The 18,287-nt window shown below is 44.4% G+C and overlaps 2 protein-coding genes across 4 annotated transcripts in view; one reads left to right on the top strand and one right to left on the bottom strand.

The window, feature by feature from the left end:
- Window positions 1–11,350, bottom strand: part of exd1 (exonuclease 3'-5' domain containing 1) — a 75,602-nt gene extending 64,252 nt beyond the window's left edge. The window contains exons 1-2 of the mRNA XM_063031335.1: window positions 11,056–11,350; window positions 3,608–3,676 (exon numbers count right to left, since the gene is read on the bottom strand). Of these exons, the coding sequence (XP_062887405.1) occupies window positions 3,608–3,676; window positions 11,056–11,179 (193 nt within the window). The 5' untranslated portion in view covers window positions 11,180–11,350. The remainder of the gene's footprint in view (window positions 1–3,607; window positions 3,677–11,055) is intronic.
- Window positions 11,351–11,704: 354 nt separating this feature from the next.
- Window positions 11,705–18,287, top strand: part of ino80 (INO80 complex ATPase subunit) — a 254,901-nt gene continuing 248,318 nt past the window's right edge. For 2 of the 3 annotated variants that reach the window (XM_063053383.1, XM_063053403.1), the window contains exon 1: window positions 11,705–11,906. The gene's annotated coding sequence lies outside the window, so the exon portion shown is untranslated. The remainder of the gene's footprint in view (window positions 11,907–18,287) is intronic. The other variant, XM_063053393.1, reaches the window with a different exon arrangement.

An 18,287-nucleotide genomic window follows, 5' to 3' on the forward strand; every position in this document is an offset into this window, starting at 1 on the left:
TGGCCTTATAATCTTCTAGATCTCTATCACTACCTAGTTTTTTTGAGCCTTTTGTAAACTCTTCTTTTCTATTTGACTAGATCTACAAGACTTTGTACACGACGGTTCCTGAACCCTAACATCCTTTCCGTCTCATTGAAACGTATCTACGCAGAACCCCAAGCAAATATCCCCTGAATATTTGCCACATTTCTTCTGTACGTTTCCGAGAACATCTGTTCCCAATTTATGCTTCCAATTTCCTACCTGATAGCCTCATATTTCCCCCTATTCCAATTAAAAACTTTCCTAACTTGTCCGTTCCTATCCCTCTCCAAAGATATGGTAAAGGAGATAGAATTGTGATCACCATCTCCAAATTGCTCTCCCTGACACCTGACCAGGTTCTTCTCTGAATGACAATAGAAGAGGACTATGTGTCTTCATAATCTAAAAAAAATGCTTTCCTGACTTGTCTGTTCCTATCTCTCTCCAATGCTATGGTAAAGGAGATAGAATTGTGATCACTATCTCCAAAATGCTCTCCCACCGAGAGAACTGACACCTGACTAGGTTCATTTCCCAATACCAGATCAAGTACAGCCTCTCCTCATGTAGGCTTATCTACATATTGTGTGAAGAAACCTTCTTGAACACACATAACAAACTCCACCCCATCTAAACCCCTTGCTCTAGGGAGATGCCAATCAATCTTTGGGAAATGAAAATCTCCCACCACGACAACCCTGTTGTTATTATTATATCTTTCCAGAATCTGAGTCCCTATCTGCTCCTTGATGTCCCTGTTACTGTTGGGTGGTCTATAAAAAACACCCAGTAGTGTTATTGACCCCTTCCTGTTCCTAACTTCCACCCATAGAGACTCCGTACATAATCCCTCCATGTCTTCCTCCTTTTCTGCAGCCGTGACACTTTCTCTGATTAACAGTATCATGTCCTTTCCGAAACAGCTACAGGTTTTCCCCACGACCCGAAGGTAGAGCGTTCCTATGAAACGGTTCGTAAGCCGGAATGTCGTAAAGTGAAGAAGCAATTACCATTTATTTATATGGGAAAAATTTGTGAGCGTTCGCAGACCCAAAAAAATAACCTACCAAATCATGCCAAATAACACAAAACCTAAAATAACAGTAACATATAGTAAAAGCAGGAATGATATAATAAATACACAGCCTATATAAAGTAGAAATACTTTTCTACAATCATTGCCACACTGTTCTCTGTAGCGAAAATCTTGTGCAAGCGCTCTCGGCAGAAACACTCTGTCCAGTAACCTTTAAGCTATGAATCTGCCAAATCATACAACTAACACATAAAAATACACAGCCTATATAAAGTAGAAATAATGTACAGTGAGGTATCACTTACTGCAATCGAAAAGTCAGTGCCAAGCACACTGATGATGGTGTGTTAGGCTGAGTTGTTGGAGACTGGGGTGGTGGAGTGGTCCCCAACTTCCGGGCAATGAACCGATACCGATCCGTGGAGAATGCAGCGGTAGCCGGGACGCATCCAGCACATCTTTAAGAAAAAAGCCGAAATAAACAAGCTAATTAATTAGGTGCCGCCCGGCACGTAAATGTCGGCCCAGATCAGAGGTGACGCAATTGGCAATCACCTCTGATCTGGGCCGACGTTTACATGCCAGGCTGCACCTAATTAATTAGCTTGTTTATTTCCGCTTTTCGCTTAAAGATGTGCTGGATGCGTTCCTGCTACCGCTGCAATCTCTGCGGCAATGTATTGATCCGTGGCCCGTGGGTTGGGGTGGTGGGACACTGGGGTGTCATCTCGTCATCGTTTGTTTCCATCAGGGCAGGCAGGTCATCCTCTCCTATGCCTGCCTGCCTCTATGTCAAAGGTTGAGGTTCATCGTCTGCTGTGGCTCATGTGGAAGGCTTGAAAAACGACAGCATGCTTGACTGCTTAGCCTCGTGCATTTTCCTATCACACAGTTCTTTGTAAGCACTCAAACCATCCTGCAAATATGCCCTAAAGCTACGTACCCCTTCAAAATTAAAGTTGTAATTTTCTGCAATCATTGTTGTCAATTGCAGCGAAAATCTCATGCAGTTGCTTCACGTTCAATTCCTGGACGACTTCACTTTCGGTCCGTTCGCTACTGCATTTGGTTTCGATTGTTATCCTTTCCTCTTCCAATTGCATCAGCTCTTCATCTATCAGTTCTTGGTCATGGGATGCCAAAACCTCTTCAACATCATCTTCATCAACTTCCACAAGCCAAACTCACTTTGTCCTTACTTCATTCACCACGAACGAAACGCTTAATTATGTCTAGTTTTACGCTAAGTGTAACATCCTTACGAGCTCTTTTAGGCTTTTCCGATACCTTAGAACTCATTTTGCTAACGGCTGCTCACAGGCACGTGTTTAAGCAATGCCGGCTAGAATGCCGTTCCGGGGCAGGAGCTTGGCTGCTTGGGGCACGCGCTGCCTTTTATCGCGCGCTGCTTTTTTTCGTAACGGTGAAAATAGGTAACTAATGTAGGTCTTTTCTAACAGTGAGATGTCATAAAGCGAACGTTCGAAAAGCGGGGTACACCTGTAAAGCCTGGCACTCGAAGTAACCATTCCTGCCCCTGAGCCATTCAAGTCTCTGTAATGGCCACATCATAGCTCCAAGTGCTGATCCATGCTCTAAGCTCATCCGATTTGTTCATAATACTCCTTGCATTTAAATAGACACATTTCGAACCATCGGTCTGAGCGCATCCCTTTTCTATCACTTGCCTATCCTCCCTCTCACACTGTCTCCAAGTTTTCTCTATTTGTGAGCCAACCGCCTCTTCCTCCGTCTCTTCAGTTTGGTTCCCACCCCCCCCCCAGCAATTCTAGTTTAAACTCGCCCCAGTAGCCTTTGCAAATCTCCCTGCCAGGATATTGGTCCCCCAGGATTCAAGTGCAACGTCCTTTTTGTACAGGTCACACCTGCCCCAAAAGAGGTCCCAATGATCCAGAAATCTGAATCCCTGCCCCCTGCTCCAATCTCTCAGCCACACATTTATCCTACACCTCACTCTATTCCTATATTTACTGTCACGTGGCACAGGCAGTAATCCTGAGATTACTACCTTTGTGGTCTCGCTTCTCAACTTCCTTCCTAACTGCCTGTAGTCTGTTTTCAGGACCTCCTCCCTTTTCCTGCCTATGTCGTTGGTACCAGTATGTACCATGATCTAGGCAGTTCACTTTCCCACTTCAGGATATCATGGACATAATCAAAAACATCCTGGACCCTGGCACCTGGGAGGCAAACTACTATCTGTGCTTCTTTCCTGCGTCTACAGAATCGCCTGTCTGACCCCCTAACTATAGAGCCCCCTATCACTGCTGCCATTCTCTTTCTTTCCCTACCCTTCTGAGCCACAGGGCCAGACTCTGTGCCAGAGGTGCGGCCACTGTTGCTTCCCCAGGTAGGCCGGCTCCCCCTCCCAAACAGTACTTAAGCAGGAGTACTTATTGTTAATTCTGCCAATACCATTTAGGGGAAAACAACTCAGTTCTACTCCCAGGACCTCTGACAATGATTGCAAACTGTTTTATTTCACTGAAAATCGAAGTACAAAAGTACCAAAGAAATACTTACGATTTTTGATCTCATATCCATAAAATATTCTGACACCAGGCAGCTTTAGCTTATTATCCAAATATTCAACTGCAGATAAAAATCAAAGAGTTAATTTGGAACCCATCATTTAAGCACATAAAAATAAAACAACGTCCTTAGCATGCTGAACTCCTGAAAATTAGTTGGATACAACAAAGATGCCAAGTTTCAACCAAGGAGGCAGAAAATATTTCCCCAGAATAATACCAGGGGATAAAGATTTAGTTTGGAGGTGGTGGTCTTGATTTTCCTGAGGGCACAGAGGGCAAGAGAAAACTCGATGTATGTGTACAAAATCTTGATTGGTACAGATAATGTCAATAGAGGGAAACAGTTTCCAGTAGCACCAAAGGAAAGGTTTTAAAACATGGAGCTAAAGGTACAACAGGGACGCGAGGAAAAACATTTTTATCATTAATATCGCAATTTAGAATTCACTGGTTATAACAGTAATCAAATCAATGTCCAGCAAAACAAAGTGGACAGCTAAATTATAGACAACTAATAATCTGCAGAGCTTCAGAGATAAAGTCAGCAAATGGGGACAATGGAATTGTTCTCACTGCTGGCACAGAACTGATGAACATAAGAATAAGGACGAGTAGGTCATCCGGCCCATCGAGCTTGCCCCGCCATTCAATAAGATCATGACTGATCCATCCGTAAACTCAGCTCCATCTACCTGCCTTTTCCCCATAACCCTTAATTCCCTCACTATGTAAAAATCTATCTAACTGTATCTTAAATATATTTAGTGAAGAAGCCTCAACTGCTTCCCTGGGCAGAGAATTCCACAGATTCACCAATCTCTGGGAAAAACAGTTTCTCCTCATCTCCGTCCGAAATCTTCTTCCCTGAATCTTGAGGCAATGTCCCTTAGTTCTAGTCTTACCTACCAATGGAAACAACTTTCCTACTTCTATCTTATCCATCCCTTTCAAATTTTTGAATGTTTCTGTAAGATCCCCTCTCATTCTTCTGAACTCCAGAGAGAATAGTCCTCTCCTCAATCTCTCCTCAAAGGTTAACCCCTTCATCTCTGTAGTCAACCTGGTGAACCTCCTCTGCACTGCCTCCAAAGCCAGTTTATCCTTCAAGTGTGGAGACCAGAACTGCGCACAGTACTCCAGGTGCGGCCACACCAGTACCCTGTACAGTTGCATCACGACCTCCCTGCTCTTGAATTCAATCCCTCTAGCAAAGAAGGCCAACATTTCATTTGCTTTCTTAATAACCTGTTGTACCTGCAAGCCAACTTATTGCGATTCATGAACAAGCACTCCTAAGTCCCTCTGCACAACAGCATGCTGCAATCTTTCACCATTTAAATAATAATGAGCCAAATGGTATCCTTTTGGTATGCTCCATCAATTCTACCATTCCAGTTCTTGACTTTCTCAACTAGTTTACCATGCTCGACTCTGTAACCTTTAAAAAAAAACTCATTTGAAAAATTAGTTTAATTAAACTCAATTAATTTTTTTAAACTGCTGAGCAGTTATTTGTGTAAACCCTCCTACAGTTGTGATACAACACAAATCTAATTTCGAGCTTATGTCCTTGGCATGCTACTTAGTTTCTACTTTGTATCCCACCTACCTTGAGATAGGAGTCAGAATTCTGTTAATCACTATAAAGCATTTTGTGTTTATCACACTGTACTTTGTGACTATTTTCACTCACAATATTGTAACTTTTCTTTCATAATTCCTAGTGGATAATATTTTTCATAAATAGAACATTTGCCAAAATATGCCACTTACAACCCCTCCCCCCCATTTAATTTGGTTCATTTTCTCGACAGCTAACAAAACTAAAACTGGTTTCGATGGTGACACAAGACACAGCATATCACAAGACAAAGGAGAAGTAGGCCATTTGGCCCATCGAGTCTACTCCACCATGAGCTAAACTATTCTCCCATCTAGTTCCAATTTCCAGCTTTTTCGCCATATCCCTTGATACTCTAATTAGATACTTATCAATCTCCTCCTTAAACACCCTCAATGATTGGGCCTCCACAGCTGTATGTGGCAACGAATTCCATAAATCCACGACCCCCTGGCTAAAAAATTTCTCATCTCAGTCTTAAATGGGTATCCTTTAATTCTAAGACTGTGGCCTCTTATCCTGGACTCACCCACCAAGGGAAACAGTCTCTCCACATCTACTCTGTCCAACCCTTTCAACATTCGAAATGTTTCTATGAGATCCCCTCTCATTCTTCTATACTCTAATGCATACAGTCCAAGAGCCGACAGACGCTCCTCATATGTTAGCCCCTGCATTCCAGGAATCATCCTCGTAAATCTTCTCTGAACTCTCTCCAACATCAGTACATCCCTTCTAAGATAGGGGCCCCAAAAGTGTACACAGTATTCCAAATGAGGTCTCACCAGTGCCCCATAGAGCCTCATCAACACTTCCTTACTCTTATTCACTATTCCTCTTGAAATGAATGCCAACATAGCATTCACTTTCATTATTGCCAGTCCAACCTGTTGGTTAACCTTTAGGCTATTCTGCACGAGGACCCCCAAGTCCCTTTGCACTTCTGATTTTTGAATTTTCTCCCCGTCTAAATAATAATCTGCCCGATTACTACTTCTTCCAAAATGTACAACTGTACACTTCTCAACATTGTATCTCATCTGCCATTTCTTTCCCCACTCTCCTAAACTGACCAAGTCTCTCTGCAACCTTTCCGTTTCTTCAACACTTCCTGCTCCTCCACCTATCTTGGTGTCATCTGCACACTCAGCCACAAAACCATTTAATTCATAATCTAAATCATCGATATACATTGTAAAAAGCAGCCCCAACACCAACCCCTGCGGAACACCACAGTATATGCTGTGATTTGATTGTTTTCACCCAAGGATTTGCAAGTGGCGCACAGTGGCCATTCATTCCCTTTACATTATTTTGGAATTGGAATCAAAGTGTGGAAAATATAAACTGTAACTTCAGGTCTGGCAAAAAATCTGTAGAGAACATGTCAAAGGAACTAGGAAAAAGCAGAAACAGTATGGTTTTAAGTTGCAGATCGGGGGAGAGGGGAAAACAGAGGGCATATCTGTGATAGGGTGGAGACCAGGACCTTTCAGGCTCTCTCTACTCTCTCCCTGCTTCAACTTAAAACAGAACTGTTTTCTCAGTTTTCAAGTTATGGACTCAAAATGTGAACACTATTTCACTCTCTAGACGTTGAATGACAACATTTTCTGCTTTTATACCCCAGTTTCAGATTTTTATTTGAAAAAGGATTCACTTAGAATAGGAGGAGATAAATAGCAAAAAAAAAAGGAACTTCATGAAGCAGCCCATTTCGGTCTGCTTCATCACCTTACTTTTCTACCACCTGTCATGACCCTGCTCTATTTCATTCTCCCTTTCCTATCTCACCAAATTACTCCTCAGTCTTGACTTTTCTCTGAATGGCATTGTAAAGATAATTCAGGTCACTGTCCTTCTTGACGCATCTGCAGCCTTCAACTTTGTTGACTACACCATCCTCTTCCAATGCCTCACCACTGTTTGCCAGGATCTAGTTCAATTTATGGATAAACAAAATCACCAGCTACTTATTTTCTCCCTGGTTCTGAACCTACAGTTATCATCCTTGGCGCCCCTAATTTGCACGATGCTCCACATCTTCAGGAACACAGTGCTGTTTCCATCTGTATACGTGAAGTCATCCAGTTGTCTCAGCACCTCACTACTCGATCCCAAAGTAATCGAACAACGAACCTGCCTTCTTTGGACATCACAAACTAGACACAGGCACTGATTCCTCTTCTGCTCCTTGCAACTTATTTATTTGGTGATACAGTGTGGAACAGGCCATGGTGCCAAGCAACCCACTTATTTAACCCTAGCTTAATCAAGGGACAATTTATAACGAGCAATTGACCTACTAACCAGTAGGCCTTTGGATTGTGGGAGGAAACTGGAGCACCTGGAGGAAAGTCACTTGGCCACAGGGAGAACGGACAAACTCTTTTGAGGTGGCATCGTAATTGAACTCTGATGCCCTGAGCTGTAATAGCATCACACTAACTGCCATGCTACCGTAGCCCCCCTGTATAACTGTACAAAACTGATCAAAATCTGTAATTACAGCATTTCCCTGCATTTCAGTTACCGTGCGGAGTGCACTCATACACCTTAGAGGGAAGTGTCTTTGAACCTCGGTAAAATATTGACCCCAGATGATGTTCAGAGCACATAATCAAGTCATCCTTAAAACCACTAAATTCACCTCAATAGGTCTGCCCAATCTCATCCCAGTTTCAATTTAGCTATCATTAAATCAGTAATTGTTCTGTTCATAAACTGGAGGATACTTTACATTGTGCTTACTGACAAACTCTAGCTTCCAGTTTTAAAACTCCTTAATTTCAAATTAACTTATGGTTTCTAACTCCTCCTTCCCTTGATCTCCTCTTGCCCCAAAAAACAGAAATCAGCGCTTTAATTTTGACCTTTGGGTTTTTAAATTGCTCCTCCATCGGCAGCTATACCTTCAAAGTGACACAGCAGAGTGCTCAATTTCAGTCCCAGTCCTTAGCTCCACTAATACTTTTCATGGCACCGAGTAATTTAGTCAGTCTCTTGGTCAACTGCACCAGTACATTATGTGGCTCAATGTCATGTTTTGACATCCAGAGGACTTGGAGCTCTGAGGGGATGATGGTGTTCTGTGCATTGATCCCTGTCAACATTCACGTGAAGTATCTTTGGGCACTTTCCGCAAAAGGAAGTGTTTTTTTTTTGCAACACACATAAAAGTTGCTGGTGAACGCAGCAGGCCAGGCAGCATCTGTAGGAAGAGGTACAGTCGACGTTTCAGGCCGAGACCCTTCGTCAGGACTAACTGAAGGAAGAGTGAGTAAGAGATTTGAAAGTGGGAGGGGGAGGGGGAGATCCAAAATGATACGAGAAGACAGGAGGGGGAGGGATGGAGCCAAGAGCTGGACAGATGATTGGCAAAAGGGATATGAGAGGATCATGGGACAGGAGGCCCAGTGCGAAAGACAAGGGGGGGGGACCCAGAGGATGGGCAAGGGGTATAGTCAGAGGGACAGAGGGAGAAAAAGGAAGGAGAGAAAAAGAATGTGTGTATATAAATAAATAACAGATGGGGTACGAGGGGGAGGTGGGGCATTAGCGGAAGTTAGAGAAGTCAATGTTCATGCCATCAGGTTGGAGGCTACCAAGACGGAATATAAGGTGTTGTTCCTCCAACCTGAGTGTGGCTTCATCTTTACAGTAGAGGAGGCCGTGGATAGACATATCAGAATGGGAATGGGATGTGGAATTAAAATGTGTGGCCACTGGAAGATCCTGCTTTCTCTGGCAGACAGAGCGTAGGTGCTCAGCAAAGCGGTCTCCCAGTCTGCGTCGGGTCTCGCCAATATATAGAAGGCCACATCGGGAGCACCGGACGCAGTATATCACCCCAGTCGACTCACAGGTGAAGTGTTGCCTCACCTGGAAGGACTGTTTGGGGCCCTGAATGGTGGTAAGGGAGGAAGTGTAAGGGCATGTGTAGCACTTGTTCCGCTTACACGGATAAGTGCCAGGAGGGAGATCAGTGGGGAGGGATGGGGGGGACGAATGGACAAGGGAGTCGCGTAGGGAGTGATCCCTGCGGAATGCCGAGAGAAGAGGGGGAGGGAAAGATGTGCTTAGTGGTGGGATCCCGTTGGAGGTGGCGGAAGTTACGGAGAATAATATGTTGGACCCGGAGGCTGGTGGGGTGGTAGGTGAGGACCAGGGGAACCCTATTCCTAGTGGGGTGGCGGGAGGATGGAGTGAGAGCAGATGTACGTGAAATGGGGGAGATGCATTTAAGAGCAGAGTTGATAGTGGAGGAAGGGAAGCCCCTTTCTTTAAAAAAGGAAGACATCTCCCTCGTCCTAGAATGAAAAGCCTCATCCTGAGAGCAGATGCGGTGGAGACGGAGGAATTGCGAGAAGGGGATGGCGTTTTTGCAAGAGACAGGGTGAGAAGAGGAATAGTCCAGATAGCTGTGAGAGTCAGTAGGCTTATAGTAGACATCAGTGGATAAGCTGTCTCCAGAGACAGAGACAGAAAGATCTAGAAAGGGGAGGGAGGTGTCGGAAATGGACCAGGTAAACTTGAGGGCAGGGTGAAAGTTGGAGGCAAAGTTAATAAAGTCAACGAGCTCTGCATGTGTGCAGGAAGCAGCACCAATGCAGTCGTCGATGTAGCAAAGGAAAAGTGAGGGGCAGATACCAGAATAGGCACGGAACATAGATTGTTCTACAAAGCCAACGAAACGGCAGGCATAGCTAGGACCCATACGGGTGCCCATAGCTACACCTTTAGTTTGGAGGAAGTGGGAGGAGCCAAAGGAGAAATTATTAAGAGTAAGGACTAATTCCGCTAGACGGAGCAGAGTGGTGGTAGAGGGGAACTGATTAGGTCTGGAATCCAAAAAGCGTAGAGCTTCTTATCCGTGTAAGCAGAACAAGTGCTACACATGCCCTTACACTTCCTCCCTTACCACCATTCAGGGCCCCAAATAGTCCTTCCAGGTGAGGCGACACTTCACCTGTGAGTCGGCTGGGGTGATATACTGCGTCCGGTGCTCCCGATGTGGCCTTCTATATATTGGCGAGACCCGACGCAGACTGGGAGATTGCTTTGCTGAGCACCTACGCTCTGTCCGCCAGAGAAAGCAGGATCTCCCAGTGGCCATGCATTTTAATTCCACATCCCATTCCCATTCTGACATGTCTATCCACGGCCTCCTCTACTGTAAAGATGAAGCCACACTCAGGTTGGAGGAACAACAGCTTATATTCCATCTGGGTAGCCTCCAACCTGATGGCATGAACATTGACTTCTCAAACTTCTGCTAATGCCCCACCTCCCCCTCGTACCCCATCTGTTATTTATTTTTATACACACATTCTTTCTCTCACTCGCCTTTTTCTCCCTCTGTCCCTCTGAATATACCTCTTGCCCATCCTCTGGGTTCCCCCCCCCTTGTCTTTCTTCCCGGACATCCTGTCCCATGATCCTCTCGTATCCCCTTTTGCCTATCACCTGTCCAGCTCTTGGCTCTATCCCTCCCCCTCCTGTCTTCTCCTATCATTTTGCATCTCCCCCTCCCCCTCCAACTTTCAAATCCCTTACTCACTCTTCCTTCAGTTAGTCCTGACGAAGGGTCTCGGCCTGAAACGTCGACTGCGCCTCTTCCTATAGATGCTGCTTGGCCTGCTGCGTTCACCAGCAACTTTGATGTGTGTGGCTTGAATTTCCAGCATCTGCAGAATTCCTATTGTTTGTGTTTTTTTTTGCCGCGGCTACCCTACGCCCCACCACCCACCCTCAATCACCACGGTCACACATCTCCAACTCCGGAGACTTCTCACAAGGCTTTCTAGCGTTCTCACCTTGATCCAGAACGATAACATTCGTGGCAGTATCCACTTGCTGCAAACGCCCCGAATAAGTCCCGCACATCAGAGTGACTCTGACCCGCTTGCCGAATAGGCCCCGCAACCAGGCGGCATCCATCGCGTCGCCGCCAAGCGCTCTTTTCCCTCCACAAGAGCACGTGCTGCTGCGCCGCGCCGGAAGGACCGCCCCTTTCCCTTAATGATTGACAGGTCAGGCAGTACAGTTTTCTTTTGAAATTTTCCGACCGTTAGCAGCGAGGACTGCGGGAGGATATCGCGAGATGATAAACCCCTCCTTTCTGCTATCTTTGGCACTCCGCCCCTCCTTTCCCGGAGCCGCACGAGGAACAAAAACCGCCCGCCTGATTGGTTGATCCTTGAGCCTGCTGTGTAACGTCACACTGACTTCGGCATTTTCCGTCGTTTTAGGCATGAGAGTTGATGATCGACTCGATCGATGACCTCTCTTCCACTTTCTTCGAATTCGCCCTTTTTCCGATCGAAATTTTCAGAAATAACCAAACCTAAAGGAATAGGGGATCGACATTCCTCACAGCTATGTACCAAAGTTAGGACAGAGGAAGCGTGCGGTCTGTGTTCCCGACAAGTTGTCAGGGATGAAGCGGGTTGGCGCTCGGCTGCTTCGGCCTGGGTGGGCTGGAAGTAGAACCGCAATGGCGGTCGTCGGCGGCGGCGGCGCTCGGAGGGACTCAGGCAGAGCGGCTGCGAAACCGGCCGCCCCGCTCCCTCTGTCAGACATCGCAACCTCTGCCTCGCCAAAGCAAGCGCCATCTTGGCTGGGCGAGCGGAGCGGCGCGGCGAGGCAGACGCAGGGGCGAGCCGAGGTGAGCGGCTGTGTGTGAGTGAGTGAGTGTGTATGCGGCGGGGGGAGGAGGCGGGCGGCCCGCCGAGCGGGCGTTTGTGCCGATTATTTGGTGGGGAACGGCTCGGCGACTTGCGAGGACTTTACCCCCCCCTCGTGTGATAGATCCGGCGGAGGAAGGGAAGGAAGGAATAAACTCCAAGGCGGCTTCGACGTTTCGCCTCGTCTCACCCTCTGGCACATTCGCATTGGCCACCCCCCCCCCCTTTCCCCCCAAGTCCGCTCCTGTCTGCGAGAGGATCGGGGCCGTTTAAAGGGCCAGGCACCCTCCCTCCCCAACCCACACCCCCTCCCCCTCGCTACACGCAGCGCCTTCTCTTCCTCCTCGGGCCTAGTCGGCCTCTCAAACTTTATTCCCCCGCTCGCCCTCGCTTTCCAAACACATTGCCCAGGTGCGAGCCTAAATTGCCGGCTCCCAGCAACTTTTTCTCCCTCTTTCTCTTTTCGCATGTTCACTTTACAAACATTTTAAATGTGCGGCAATGAAAGGGGAGGGTTGTTGATTTAATTTTTGGGGTGGCTGCAGTGGTTTATTTAAAACATTATTTTTTATCAGAACACTTCTACTTTGAAATTATAACCTGTTACCAGTAACTGACATCAAGGTTTTTTGATCCACGTGACTTTTTCCCCTCATTTATATTAAGCTTAAACTCGAGGTAGAAATTACTGAAAAATATACCGTTACCAATTATTTGTTACAAGAATGATATTTTAGGCCTTGCCAAGAACATTGCAAATAATTTTGACGAACCACATTTTACTAAAGTTAATTGTTTGGACAAATGTAGGATTCTTAGACTAACAGAATGAGGTCATTTATAACAATTAAAGTGAAGCATTTTAAAGATTTGATGGTGTAATCAACTTGTTAAATCAAAGATTTACTGTAACTGACAGTTCTGTGTATGTTCTGTAAGACTTTTAGAAACTGCTACTTTGGAATACACTATTTCTCACTTTTTGATTCCTGTGTTTTGAGATTGTCCAATAGAACCATAGAAACTACAGCACAGAAACAGGCCCTTTGGCCCTTCTTGGCTGTGCCGAACCATTTTCTGCCTAGTCCCACTGACCTGCACACGGACCATATCCCTCCATACACCTCCCATCCATGTATCTGCCCAAGTTATTCTTAAATGTTAAAAAAGAACCCGCATTTACCACCTTGTCTGGCAGCTCATTCCATACTCCCACCACTCTCCGTGTGAAGAAGCCCCCCCCTAATGTTCCCTTTAAACTTTTCCTCCCTCACCCTTAACCCATGTCCTCTGGTTTTTTTCTCCCCTTGCCTCAGTGGAAAAAGCTTGCTTGCATTCACTCTATCTATACCCATCATAATTTTATATACCTGTATCAAATCTCCCTCATTCTTCTACACTCCAGGGAATAAAGTCCTAACCTATTCAACCTTTCTCTGTAACTGAGTTTCTCAAGTCCCGGCAACATCCTTGTAAACCTTCTCTGCACTCTTTCAACCTTATTCATATCCTTCCTGTAATTTGGTGACCAAAACTGAACACAATACTCCAGATTCGGCCTCACCAATGCTTTATACAACCTCATCATAACATTCCAGCTCTTATAGTCAATACTTCGATTAATAAAGGCCAATGTACCAAAAGCTCTCTTTACGACCCTATCTACCTGTGACGCCACTTTTAGGGAATTTTGTATCTGTATTCTCAGATCCCTCTGTTCCACTGCACTCCTCAGTGCCTTACCATTAACCCTGTTTGTTCTACGTTGGTTTGTCCTTCCAACGTGCAATACCTCACACTTGTCAGTATTAAACTCCATCTGCCATTTTTCAGCCCATTTTTCCAGCTGGTCCAAGTCCCTCTGCAGGCTCTGAAAACCTTCCTCACTGTCTACTACACCTCCAATCTTTGTTTCATCAGCAAACTTGCTGATCCAATTTACCACATTATCATCCAGATCATTGATATAGATGACAAATAACAATGGACCCAGCACTGATCCCTGTGGCACACCACTAGTCACAGGCCTCCACTCAGAGAAGCAATTCTCTACCACCACTCTCTGGCTTCTTCCATCGAGCCAATGTCTAATCCAATTTACCACCTCTCCATGTATACCTAGCGACTGAATTTTCCTAACTAACCTCCCATGCGGGACCTTGTCAAAGGCCTTACTGAAGTCCATGTAGACAACATCCACTGCCTTCCCTTCATCCACTCCCCTGGTAACCTCCTCGAAAAACTCCAACAGATTGGTCAAACATGACCTACCACGCACAAAGCCATGTTGACTCTCCCTAATAAGCCCCTGTCTATCCAAATGCTTGTAGATTCTGTCTCTTAGTACTCCCTCCAATAATTTACCTACTACCGACATTAAACTCACCGGCCCATAATTTCCCAGATTACTTTTCGATCCTTTTTTAAACAACGGAACAACATGAGCCACTCTCCAATCCTCCGGCACTTCACCCATAGACAGCGACATTTTAAATATTTCTGCCAGGGCCCCCGCAATTTCAGCACTAGTCTCCTTCAAGGTCCGAGGGAACACTCTGTCAGGTCCCGGGGATTTATCCACTTTAATTTTCCTCAAGACAGCAAGCACCTCCTCCTTTTCAATCTGTACAGTTTCCATGGTCTCACTACTTGATTCCCTCTATTCCATAGATTTCATGCCAGCTTCCTTAGTAAATACAGACGCAAAAAACCTATTTAAGATCTCCCCCATTTCCTTTGGTACCGCACAAAGCCGACCACTCTGATCTTCAAGAGGACCAATTTTATCCCTTACAATCCTTTTGCTCTTAATATACTTGTAAAAGCTCTTTGGATTATCCTTCACTTTGACTGCCAAGGCAACCTCATGTCTTCCTTTAGCCCTCCTGATTTCTTTCTTAAGTATTTTCTTGCACTTCTCAAGCACCTGATTTACCCCTTGTTTCATACAACTCCCTCTTCTTCTTTATCAGAGTTGCAATATCCCTTGAGAACCAAGGTTCCTTATTTCTATTCAATTTGCCTTTAATCCTGACAGGAACATACAAACTCTGCACTCTCAAAATTTCCCCTTTGAAGGCTTCCCACCTACCAATCACATCTTTGCCAGAGAACAACCTGTCCCAATCCACGCTTTTTAGATCTTATGCGCTGCAAACGATGCTAACTTGTGTTTTTGGTGGGTTATTAGCTCTTTGGTGTCATTGAGTATATTTGATCACAAATTGGTTGCTATTAATATAATTTCACCAGAATCTCTTCTGACCTAAATCATCGCCCTAAGGGTGCAGCAATCAAAATCAATGGAAGTGTTCTTCAGGCAATAACCTAGGAACAATATATTTAATTTAGTTGTTTTTCTGTAGTGGGTGCTGCTACCTAGCATCTGTAAATGATGGAATCTTGTTGTGATATGAAGGTGTTCACTGAATTCTAGTAAAATTTTTGAGTCTGGCATGATGTGACAGAACTGACAGACCTTTGTGGTGGATGTTATAATGGAGAGCTCCCAAGTCATTTAAAATTGTTACTTTGGACATGTGCAGTGCATTTTGTACAGTTAGTTATTTATGTCTTTCAGTGATAAGCTGTGCCGTTATATGAGAGAGAATTAGATTTAATCAAAAGGGAGTATTTCCTTGGCATGGCTCATTTTCATTTAATTGAAAACCAGAGCCTGTTTATTAGTTGAATAGTTGAAATGAGAATAAAGCGGGGTGTTCAAACTAAATTTTTAAATATATTTTCAGCATAACTATATTTTAGACTGGTCAGAGAAAGGGATAAAGGAAAATGAGAATGGTCAGATTAAAGTACCACTAAGCTAAGAGACTTGGTGAGGCTGTCATTATATTAGTTCAGCATGGTAAATTTGATGAGCCTGAATACTAAATAATTTAGAAAAGTTATGGTTAAATGCAGTGAGTATCTCAATTTGTCAACTTAGCTCGATCCCACTAGCACTATCAGTAATTCAGGACTGAATCTGTGTAAACTTTGATAATATTGCACACTAAGTTCTTAAGTATAATTTTAACATAAAAGCCAAGTTATGATGGCTTTGTAAAGAGTCTTATTACTTTTGGGGTTTTATATTTAAACAAGGTACAGTATAACTTGATTTGTCATACTTGGTTTAAACTTCAGAAATTGGTTGTTTCTGCCCCCAGGATTATATTTTGGAAATATCAATTTGACTGTGTCACAGATACCTTAATTTTAATCCTTCATGTCTTTTATTTTGCTGAGAATTTTCCTATCTGCCTTCCCAAATTCATCCCCCAGGATCTATGAAGTCCAAAATGTCATGGGTTTTGCAAATATCCAGTGACACAATATTAATGTGCTCTCTTCAAATCTCTTTGCAATTCTGTATCTTCTAATTCATTGATCTCCATTCATGAGTTGTCTTCAGTACTTGGTCCTCCTAACTTTCTTTAAAAGTGGGAGCCACTACTTTTAACCTTATTGCTCTATTTAGTTCTTCGTTGTTCTGCAAAAGTCAGATATTTTTTCTGAATATAGTGTAGCTCAGTTTCAAGTCATTGTTAGTGGCATGATCAGGTTGCCTGATTAATAGTTTGAGGACTCACAAGGCAACCAGGGTGTTGTCTTCAGTTCTTCACCACATCACAAGTTATTTATTTTACAATAAGCGGCGTGAGTGACTTTGTTGCAGCTGCTGGAGCTGCTGCTTTGTTGCTCAAGTAACCTGGGTTCAATCCTGACGTCTGCTGTCTGTTTGGAGTTTGTCCATTTCTCAGTGATCACAAGTTTACCCTGGATGTTCTTTACTCCAGTGTGCAGACCTGCAATTGGTAGGTTAATTAATTTCTGTAAGTAGAGGCATGCTGTGCAGATGAGTTGAGGGGAATGTTGGGAGGGGACAATAATATGAGATTCCTGTAAAGTTAGTGTAAGTAGGTACTTGAAAGTCAGCATGAACTTGGTGTGAAGAAGAGCCTGTTTCTGTGCTGTATATCTGTCTTGCCCAAGCAACTATCTTTCTCGATTGAATCTGTATAATTTGGCTGTTTTATTGTAAAGCTATCACTGAAATATGTCACAATTATATAAATCAATGGTTAGAAATGAAGGTCAGGTTTGTGGCTGGGGTAGGAACTGGCGTTGGAGGTTGGGAACGTGGGCTAGGTGTGCAGCCGGGCTCTGGACCTGGTAACTAGGCGAGGGGCTCGGATGGAGGAGGTGGCTTTGAACAGCTTTGTCTGAAAATCAGAATCTGGTTTAATATCACTGGCATGTGTCATGAAATGTGTTTTGCAGTAGCAGTACATAGCAATACATAATAAAAAAATTAAATTAAACAAAAATATATATTTAGTACAAAATGAGATCAAATGAAAGGAAAAAAATAGTGAGGTAGCATACATGGGTTCATTGACCATTCAGGTATCTGATGGTGCTGGGGCAGAAGCTGTTCCTGAAACGTTGAGTGCATGCCGTCAGACTGGTGTACTTTCTTGATGGTACAATGAGGAGAGAGTGATGGGGTGGTCCTTCATGATGGATGCTGCCTTTTTGAGATATCGCTTTTGAAATGTCTTCGATGTAGTGTCCAATGATGGAGCTGGTTGAGTTCACAACTTCCTGCAGCGTTTTCCAATCCTGTGCGGTAGTTCCTCCATACCAGATGGTGATGCAACCAGTTTGAATGCTCTTCATGGTATGTCTATGGAAATTTGTGAGCATCTTTGGTGATGTACCAAGTCTCCTCAAACTCTTAATGAAATATAGCTGCTGTTGTGCCTTCTTTGTTGGGCCCAGGAAAGATCTTCAGAGATGTTGCCACCCAGGAAATTGAAATTGCTCACCTTTCCACTGCTGATCGTATGATGAGGACTGGTGTGTTTTCCCTTGACTTCCCCTTCCTGAAGTCCACTATCAATTCTGTGGTCTTATTGAGACCACTCAACCAGCTGACTCATCTACGCCTTCTCGTCACCATTTGAAATTCTGCCAACATTAGTGTCATGGACAAATGCACATGCCTGTGACAGAGCATGTGTTCACACATTGTGTGGGACTTGCATGTATACCTTCATGTTTGGTCATGTATGTTCAGCAGAGCCTGGTCTCCAGTCTCCATGACCATGCTCAATGAAGTCTGTAGCGTCTGTGCAACAGCTATCCTGCATGTAACTTTCACTCTATGTATCTGAAACCTGGGACCAGAAATGTCCGTGCACTCAAGGACAGTTCTGATGACAGCAGGTATAAACCCCACTGTGCTCTCACAGCTTGGGAACTTGGTCAGAGTCTCACAGCATGGAAATAGACCCTTGTATCCAAATGGTCCTTGCTAACCAAGATGCCCATTTGAGCTCTTAACTCATTTATCCATG

This window comes from Mobula hypostoma, chromosome 1 (assembly GCF_963921235.1).
Source record: "Mobula hypostoma chromosome 1, sMobHyp1.1, whole genome shotgun sequence".
NCBI classification, from domain to species: domain Eukaryota; kingdom Metazoa; phylum Chordata; class Chondrichthyes; order Myliobatiformes; family Myliobatidae; genus Mobula; species Mobula hypostoma.